The 10000-nt window shown below is 46.2% G+C and overlaps 1 protein-coding gene across 2 annotated transcripts in view; it reads right to left on the reverse strand.

Moving 5' to 3' along the window:
• The window catches only part of LOC139575748 (tumor necrosis factor alpha-induced protein 8-like protein 3), a 37845-nt gene that overhangs the window by 27613 nt on the left and 232 nt on the right, over nt 1-10000 (reverse strand). For both annotated transcript variants that reach the window (XM_071401012.1, XM_071401011.1), the window contains exon 1: nt 9215-10000. This exon is cut by the window's right edge. Coding sequence is in view for 1 of the 2 variants with exons in the window: in XM_071401011.1 (XP_071257112.1) it covers nt 9215-9260 (46 nt within the window). In the remaining variant the exon portion in view is untranslated. The remainder of the gene's footprint in view (nt 1-9214) is intronic.

Here is a 10000-nt window from a genome sequence, read left to right on the forward strand (position 1 = left end):
CTCTTTCTTTCTCTTTTTTTCTCTCTATTCTCTATTTCTCTCTTTCTCTTTCCCTTTTCTCTCTTCCCCTCTTCTCTTTCTTTCTTTCTTTCTTTCTCTCTACTTTTTCTCAACTTTTTCTCATCTCTCTGCATTCTAGGTGCCCCAGCAGGTGAGCTCTTCTCTCCTTCAGATTCATAGAAGACGAGAAAGAGAAATGGGGGAAGGAGGGCGAAAGGAGATAGTGAGAGAGTGAAAGAGGGAGAGTGAGAGAATGAAAGAAAGAGGTTTTCCGGTCGCAGTCTTCTCTAGTCTTCCCCTCAGCCAAGACTCAGCATGGAGTGGCTTCAATGACCAAAACACCACCACAGCCAACTCTCTCTCTCTCTCTCTCTCTCTCTCTCTCTCTCTCTCTCTCTCTCTCTCTGTCTTTCTCTCTCTCTCTCTCTCTCTCTCTCTCTCTCTCTCTCTCGCTTCCTCACTCTGTCTCTCTCTCTCGCTTCCTCACTCTCTCTCTCTCTCTCGCTTCCTCACTCTCTCTCTCTCTCTCAATTGAATTAAATTCAAAGGGCTTTATTGGAATGGGGAACATGTGTTTACATTGCAAGTGAAATAGACAGTACACCGTAATGAAGTAAACAATCATAAATAAAGTAAACATTACACTCACAAAAGTTTCAAAAGAATAGAGACATTTCAAATGTAATATTATTGGCTATGTACAGTGTTGTAACAATGTGCATAAAGTTAAAGTACGAAAGGAAAACAAATAAACAGATAAATATAAGTTGTATTTACAATGGTGTTTGTACTCCACTGGTTGCCCTTCTCGTATAGCAACAGGTCACAAATATTGCTGCTGTGATGGCACACTGTGGTATTTCACCCTGTAGATATGGGAGTTTATCAACATTTGATTTGCTTTTGAATTCTTTGTGGGTTTGTTTAATCTGAAGTAAATATGTGTCTCTAATATGGTCATACATTTGGCAGGAGGTTATGAAGTGCAGCTCAGTTTCTACCTCACTTTGTGGCCAGTGGGCACAAAGAGAGCCAGGTCTGCGTATGGTGGCCTCTCCCAATAGAAAGGCTATGGTCAATGAGTCTGTACGTAGTCAAAGTCAGGTATTCTGCCACTGTGCTCTCTGTTTAGGGCCAGAAAGCATTCCAGTTAGCTCCGTTTTTTGGTTAATTCTTTCCAATGAGTCAAGTAATTTTTGTTTTTGTTTTCTCATGACTTGGTTGGGTCTCTCTCTCTCTCTCTCTCTCGCTCTCTCTCTCGCTATCTCTCTCTCTCTCTCTCTCTCTCTGCCAACTCTTCCCCATAACCTTGGCCCATTTGTTTGTTTACTAGTTCATTCAGAGAGCTGAGGTAAAAGAGAGGAGCTGAGTGAATCTAAAGCCAGTAATTCACACTGTCTCAGACACATCCTGGTCTAAAAGGCCCAGTGAGTTCAGTGGCTTTTTGTGAAACTGAAACATTTGTTAGTGTCAATGTGCATTTGATTACTTTTTTGGGAGGCCTGTGAAAATGTGAAAGAGCTGGATCTACTATTATATGTGTGTGTCTCTCTTTCTATCTCACTCTCTATGTTTCTCTCTCTCTATCTCACTCTCTATGTTTCTCTCTCTCTATCTCGCTGTCTTTCCATGGGTGTGTGTGTCTTTAATTCCATCAGAGTGTGTTGTAGATGCACAGCTGGTCAAAGCCTCAGGAGAGACTGGCACCATCCCTGACCATGAGCTCTATGAAGGACACACGCATACACGCACGCCCGCACGCACGCACGCACACACGCACGCACGCACGCACGCACGCACGCACGCACGCACGCACGCACGCACGCACACACACACACACACACACACACACACACACACACACACACACACACACACACACACACACACACACACACACACACACACACACACAGAGCCTTGGGTCTGTCAGGGTCTGTTGAGTTCCTCTGATGTGTATGTTAACCACATGGTGGATCTGAGAGAGGAGACAGGAGAGTTCCAGATCCAATGGTATACATTACTGTAGTGATTTTAACAAACAGTGACAGTGCAACGCCCTTTGCGGGTCTCCATCCCGGGTTTCCTAGCCCAAATAGGCAGACATGCTAACCACTGCTCCAATAAGGGTTCATGATTTAAAGGCTAATTACAAAACACTAGTCAGTAATATAGTTGTATAGTCATACTGTGTGAGTGATGATTTAGTCATATACTGTAGTGATCACGGTTTTGCCTCCAAATGGCACTCTATTCCCTTCATAGTGTACTACTTTGACCAGAGCACTTTGACTAGAGCACTTTGACTAGAGCACTTTGACTAGAGCACTTTGACCAGAGCACTTTGACCAGAGCACTTTGACTAGAGCACTTTGACCAGAGCACTTTGACTAGAGCACTTTGACCAGAGCACTTTGACCAGAGCACTTTGACCAGAGCACTTTGACTAGAGCACTTTGACCAGAGCACTTTGTCCAGAGCACTTTGACCAGAGCACTTTGACCAGAGCACTTTGACCAGAGCACTTTGACCAGAGCACTTTGTCCAGAGCACTTTGACTAGAGCACTTTGACCAGAGCACTTTGACCAGAGCACTTTGACCAGAGCACTTTGACCTGAGCACTTTGACCAGAGCACTTTGACCTGAGTACTTTGACCAGAGCAATTTGACTAGAGCAATTTGACTAGAGCACTTTGTCCAGAGCACTTTGACCAGAGCACTTTGACTAGAGCACTTTGACTAGAGCACTTTGTCCAGAGCACTTTGTCCAGAGCACTTTGACCAGAGCACTTTGACCAGAGCACTTTGACCAGAGCACTTTGACCAGAGCACTTTGACCAGAGCACTTTGACCAGAACACTTTGACCTGAGCACTTTGACTAGAGCATTTTAACCAGAGCACTTTGACCAGAGCACTTTGACTAGAGCACTTTGTCCAGAGCACTTTGACCAGAGCACTTTGACCAGAGCACTTTGACTAGAGCACTTTGTCCAGAGCACTTTGACTAGAGTACTTTGACTAGAGGAATTTGACTAGAGGGATTTGTCCAGAGCACTTTGTCTAGAGCACTTTGTCTAGAGCACTTTGATTAGAGCACTTTGTCCAGAGCACTTTGATTAGAGCACTTTGATTAGAGCACTTTGACTAGAGCACTTTGACTAGAGCACTTTGACCAGAGCACTTTGACTAGAGGAATTTGACCAGAGCACTTTGACCAGAGCACTAGTGGATCAGTTAGGCTTTACTAACAGGCATCAGTCCCATCAGGCATCAGTCCTACTCCAGTATTGGTTTGGGACTGCTGCTATAGTCAGTCTGGCTGCCATACCACTGACTAACCAACTACACTAGGCCTGGAGGAAATGACTGTGGTTCACACACACACACACACACACACACACACACACACACACACACACACACACACACACACACACACACACACACACACACACACACACACACACACACACACACACACACACACACACACACACACATGCACACACACACATGCACATACACTCACACACACCCAAATGCACAGCGACACACACAGCCACACGCACGCACACACACACACAAACTCACACAGACACGCACACTCACAAAGAGATTACTGCGGTTCCATCGGATAGCCCGGCTCCGCAACGTCCACAGCCAATGATGTCATCCGGGTGTGAAAAGCAAGATCAGTGTGTGTGTGTGTTTCCTGTGACCTATAAGTGAAGACTAATTCCATGTTTCAGTAAGGGGTCTGCCTCTTTAAACTGAATAAGATGGGCGATTCTAACTGACTCAGACCATGGAATGCATAGACAGAGACACACACTTCAGGCCCTGCTGCGAGGTGCGCTGGTGTTTACGACCTAAACTCTTCTTTTACTGCAACTAGAGGAAAAATCCCTTTTTCCTGAGTCGTCTTTTCCAGTCAGGGCCTCCCTCCATCTCTCTTTCTTTTCCTGAGTCGTCTTTTCCAGTCAGGGCCTCCCTCCATCTCTCTCTCTTTACCTGAGTCGTCTTTTCCAGTCAGGGCCTCCCTCCATCTCTCTTTCTTTACCTGAGTCGTCTTTTCCAGTCAGGGCCTCCCTCCATCTCTCTCTCTTTACCTGAGTCGTCTTTTCCAGTCAGGGCCTCCCTCCATCTCTCTTTCTTTTCCTGAGTCGTCTTTTCCAGTCAGGGCCTCCCTCCATCTCTCTCTCTTTACCTGAGTCGTCTTTTCCAGTCAGGGCCTCCCTCCTTCTCTCTTTCTTTACCTGAGTCGTCTTTTCCAGTCAGGGCCTCCCTCCATCTCTCTCTCTTTACCTGAGTCGTCTTTTCCAGTCAGGGCCTCCCTCCATCTCTCTTTCTTTACCTGAGTCGTCTTTTCCAGTCAGGGACTCCCTCCATCTCTCTTTCTTTTCCTGAGTCGTCTTTTCCAGTCAGGGACTCCCTCCATCTCTCTTTCTTTACCTGAGTCGTCTTTTGTAGTCAGGGCCTCCCTCCATCTCTCTCTCTTCTCCTGAGTCGTCTTTTCCAGTCAGGGCCTCCCTCCATCTCTCTTTCTTTTCCTGAGTCGTCTTTTCCAGTCAGGGCCTCCCTCCATCTCTCTCTCTTCTCCTGAGTCGTCTTTTCCAGTCAGGGCCTCCCTCCATCTCGCTTTCTTTTCCTGAGTCGTCTTTTCCAGTCAGGGCCTCCCTCCATCTCTCTCTCTTTTCCTGAGTCGTCTTTTCCAGTCAGGGCCTCCCTCCATCTCTCTTTCTTTTCCTGAGTCGTCTTTTCCAGTCAGGGCCTCCCTCCATCTCGCTTTCTTTACCTGAGTCGTCTTTTCCAGTCAGGGCCTCCCTCCATCTCTCTCTCTTCTCCTGAGTCGTCTTTTCCAGTCAGGGCCTCCCTCCATCTCTCTCTCTTTTCCTGAGTCGTCTTTTCCAGTCAGGGCCTCCCTCCATCTCTCTTTCTTTTCCTGAGTCGTCTTTTCCAGTCAGGGCCTCCCTCCATCTCTCTCTCTTCTCCTGAGTCGTCTTTTCCAGTCAGGGCCTCCCTCCATCTCTCTCTCTTTTCCTCTCTCTCTCTCTTTTCCTGAGTCGTCTTTTCCAGTCAGGGCCTCCCTCCATCTCTCTTTCTTTTCCTGAGTCGTCTTTTCCAGTCAGGGCCTCCCTCCATCTCTCTCTCTTCTCCTGAGTCGTCTTTTCCAGTCAGGGCCTCCCTCCATCTCTCTCTCTTTTCTTCTCTCTCTCTCTTTTCCTGAGTTGTCTTTTCCAGTCAGGGCCTCCCTCCATCTCTCTCTCTTCTCCTGAGTCGTCTTTTCCAGTCAGGGCCTCCCTCCATCTCTCTCTGTTCTCCTCTCTCTCTCTCTTTTCCTGAGTTTGAAAGATTTTCCAGCTTCTGGATTTTGGCAATGTATGTGCATGTGTGTTTAAGGGTGTAAGGGTGTGTTTGTGGGAAGGGAGAAGAGTGTTTGGGCTGCAAGAGGGATAACGTGTGTGAAGGGCAGTAAATGGATGTGTGCCATGGGAAAGGTATGTGTGTGTGTGTGTGTGTGTGAGAGAGAGAGAGAGAGAGAGAGAGAGAGAGAGAGAGAGAGAGAGAGAGAGAGAGAGAGAGAGAGAGAGAGAGAGAGAGAGAGAGAGAGAGAGAGAGAGAGAGAGAGAGAGAGAGAGAGAGAGAGAGAGAGAGAGAGAGAGAGAGAGAGAGAGAGACAGGGTAGTCCAGTGAGTTCACAGGGCCCAGGGGAGTAGATAGGAGTCAATAGACCATAGAAAGAGAAATATACCACAGCTATGACCATACCCAGAACCAAACATGTCCTCCCCTTCTCCCCTCTCCTCCCCTCTCCTCCCTTCTCCCCTCTCCTACCCTCTCCTCCCATCTCCTACCTACTGTATTAACAGACAGTATTATGGTTGTTTGAGGAGTCCTTTATTGTAACTTTGTTCAGGCATAATTCCCTCTAAAAAGAGAAGCATTTGAATGAAAGATCACAGCTTTAGACACTAGCCTCTGCTTTGAGCAAGATTAAAATGCCAGCGAGAGAGAGATAGAGAGAAAGAGAGAGAGAGAGACAGGCGACAGGAGAAAGGAGAAAGATAGTTAGAGAGATAGGGGTGACAGAGAGTCACAAAAGAAAGAAAGAGAGAGTCAGTGAGATGTGGGGAGAGTGAGAGAAAGAGTGACTAAAGGGAGAGAGGAGAGAGAGTCAGTGAGATGTGGTGAGAGTAGGGAGAAAGAGAGACTAAAGGGAGAGAGGAGAGAGAGAGTCAGTGAGATGTGGGGAGAGTGAGAGAAAGAGTTACTAAAGGGAGAGAGGAGAGAGAGAGTCAGTGAGATGTGGGGAGAGTGAGAGAAAGAGTGACTAAAGGGAGAGAGGAGAGAGAGAGTCAGTGAGATGTGGGGAGAGTGAGAGAAAGAGTGACTAAAGAGAAATAGGAGAGAGAGAGTCAGTGAGATGTGGGGAGAGTGAGAGAAAGAGTGACTAAAGGGAGAGAGGAGAGAGAGAGAGTCAGTGAGATGGGGGGAGAGTGAGAGAAAGAGTGACTAAAGAGAGAGAGAGGAGAGAGTCAGTGAGATGTGGGGAGAGTGAGAGAAAGAGTGACTAAAGAGAGAGAGGAGAGAGAGAGAGTCAGTAAGATGGGGGGAGAGTGAGAGAAAGAGTGACTAAAGAGAGCGAGGAGAGAGTCAGTGAGAGAGGGGGAGAGTGAGAGAAAGAGTGACTAAAGAGAGAGAGAGTCAGTGAGAGAGCAGGAGAGTGAGAATGCTGTAGGCTTTAAGGATATTATAATGCCTCCAGCATAGTAAGCTTCTGTCTCCCCAAACAATTTTAAAAACCAGACTAAACGTAAACACGGCCCTTCACACAGGTCTCAGAGGGGTTAGGGGTCCTGTGACTGAAGACAAACCACGACATTAGAGATATGGTAAAGAACAGGGGACTTTCAGACATAGGGAGCTATACTGAGGACACCACCTGATGTTGTATATTACAGCATGTGCCAGCATTACTATGGAAACAGGCCTTCTGAAAGTAGTCCTATGATTAATGTGTCACGCCCTGACCTTAGAGATCCTTTTTATGTCTCTATTTTGGTTGGTCAGGGCGTGAGTTGGGGTGGGCATTCTATGTTGTGTTCTATGTTGTCTATTTCTATGTGTTTGGCCGGGTGTGGTTCTCAATCAGAGGCAGCTGTCTATCGATGTCTCTGATTGAGAACCATACTTAGGTAGCCTTTTCCCACCTGTGTTTGTGGGTAGTTGTTTTCTGTTTTGTGTCTTCACCTAACAGAACTGTTTCGTTTTCGTTCACTCTCGTTGTTATTTTGTTTAGTGTTCAGTTTTGAATTAAATTATAATATGAACACTTACCACGCTGCATTTTGGTCTCCTCCATTAGACGATCGTTACATAATGCTACCAGTTCTCACAATCTCATGTCACAATTAGACGTCCATCCACGTTTCTCAAACATCAAATTTGTAAGTGTTCAAGGTTAAGTTTAGGCATGAACTCAGAATTTTTTATGTTAGGGTTAAGTTCAGACATTAACTCCACATTTTCTCAAGGTTAGGCATTAACTCTGAATGGTTAAGGTTAGGATTACGGTTTGGGATAGGCTTAAAAAAAATACATTGAAAGAAGACTTTCTATCGCTGGATTGGAACTCATGGAATCAGTGGCAGATGCTTACGCCCATCCGCCATCCCCGTCCACCATAGCAAAACACTCACTGTTGCCCCTAGTGGCCAGTTTCCACATCATCTCCCGATATCCTCAGACATGGATGTACGTCCAATACTGACTTGTATCACAAGTGACCTGGCTGGATTAATGATTGTGTGTGTGTGTGTGTGTGTGTCTCTGTGTGTGTGTGTGTGTGTGTGTGTGTGTGTGTGTGTGTGTGTATATGTGTGTGTGTGTGTGTGTTTGTGTGTGTTTGAAGACAGTTGTATTGCCTGAGTGGAATTCTCTGTAGGATCACAGCTACTTAATGAACAGCCATAATGAAAACATTAACCAGGAGCACTAACTTTCTCCTTTCACTGCCACAGTCTTGCCCCTGGACTTTACAACCATAAAACGTCCATAGACACACAATACAGATGTAGGATCTTCATTTGAGCCAGTTTGATACACCAGGAAAATAATCCTGCAGTAACAGGAAATGTGAATTATTATGTGGGTTATAATTACTGTAATTTCTTTGTAGGTTTTTTGTTAGGGCAAATAAAATCTGAAATGTTAAAGTGGAAATGACAAACTTTAGATTGATTTAATTAAGATCCTACATCTGTAAGTGTGCGTTCCAAATGGCACCATATTCCCATTTTAGTCCACTACTTTGACCAAGGCCTATTGAGCTCTGGTCAAAAGTAGTGTGCTATATAGGGAATAGGGTCCTGGTCTAAAGTAGTGTGTTATATAGGGAATAGGGCCCTGGTCTAAAGTAGTGTGTTATATAGGGAATAGGGTCCTGGTCTAAAGTAGTGTGCTATATAGGGAATAGGGTGCCATTTGGGATGCATATATAAATATTGATCTCTGTATTGGAACGTAAGACGAGATCCACACTCTGTCCATGTAGTCAAACAGAACCTGTCTGTTAAATATTGATGTATCCTCTGAGGATGACTTGAGGGGAGGAGAGTACAGAGGAGGTCCCTAGTAGATGTGTTGATTATTAGAACATCTAATAGCTTGACACACACACAATCATGTACACACAGGCACATATGTACGTACGCACACACTCACTGACGCACACACACACACGTACACAGACACAAGCACACAGACACACGTACACACACACACACACACACACACACACACACACACACACACACACACACACACACACACACACACACACACACACACACACACACACACACACACACACACACACACACACACACACACACACACACACACACACGTCTCAGCTTGCCTGGCCCGCTAATCATGGCCACGGCTCACACACTGAGCCGCCTTACAGACACACACTGAGCGGAAGGCAGGCTGCAGCTCCGCATGTACAGACCAGAGATAAATAAACACAGGAAAGATCACAGTCCAATCCTAACCTTTTAACCATTAGTGGAGACCTCTACCTACTACAAGTTTGAATAGACACAGAGACACAAACACACACACAAACAAACACACATAGACACATATAAACGCAGCCACATGCACAAGCACACAAACACACACACACACACATTAGCAAGCAATCTTACCTGGAGAGAGATCCCCCTCACTCTGCTCCCCCGAGTCGGAATCCATTTTCTCCTCCTAAACTCTGGACAGAGAACCTCTTATTCTTTCTCTCTCTCTCTCTCTCTCTCTCTCTCTCTCTCTCTCTCTCTCTCTCTCTCTCTCTCTCTCTCTCTCTCTCTCTCTCTCTCTCTCTCTCTCTCTCTCTCTCTCTCTCTCTCTCTGTCTCTCTCGCTCTCTCTCTCTCTCTGCCTCTCTCTCTCTCTGTCTCCCTTGCTCTCTTGCTCTCTCTCCCACTCTTCCACAGTTAGCTTTTTCCCCTCTCTCTTTCTCTCGTTTTTTTGTTGCTCTCTCTCGCTTTTCAGAGTCAGTGAAACTCTCCTCTCTGGCTAGAACACAGCAGCTGAGTAGAGAATAGAGTCAGTGAAACTCTCCTCTCTGGCTAGAACACAGCAGCTGAGTAGAGAATAGAGTCAGTGAAACTCTCCTCTCTGGCTAGAACACAGCAGCTGAGTAGAGAATAGCTGTGACTGGCTGAAAGCCTTGATTTGCTGAGCTGTACCTCTTTTGCTCTTTCTTTCTCTCTTCTCCCTGGCTCCCTCCCTCACTCACTCGCTAACTGTGCTGACTACTTCAATATCTCTCTTCCTCTCCTCTACTTTCCTCCTCCTGTCCCTCCTCCCTCCGTCATTCTGGTCAGTCCCTCCCTCCCTATCTCTCCCTCTCTTTCCTTCCCTCCCTCTCTTTCTCTCTGGGCTTTCACTCTCTGTCACTCTTCCTCCGTGCTCTTAATATCTGTCTTTATTTTC

This window comes from Salvelinus alpinus, chromosome 5 (genome assembly GCF_045679555.1).
Source record: "Salvelinus alpinus chromosome 5, SLU_Salpinus.1, whole genome shotgun sequence".
Taxonomy (NCBI): Eukaryota; Metazoa; Chordata; class Actinopteri; order Salmoniformes; family Salmonidae; genus Salvelinus; species Salvelinus alpinus.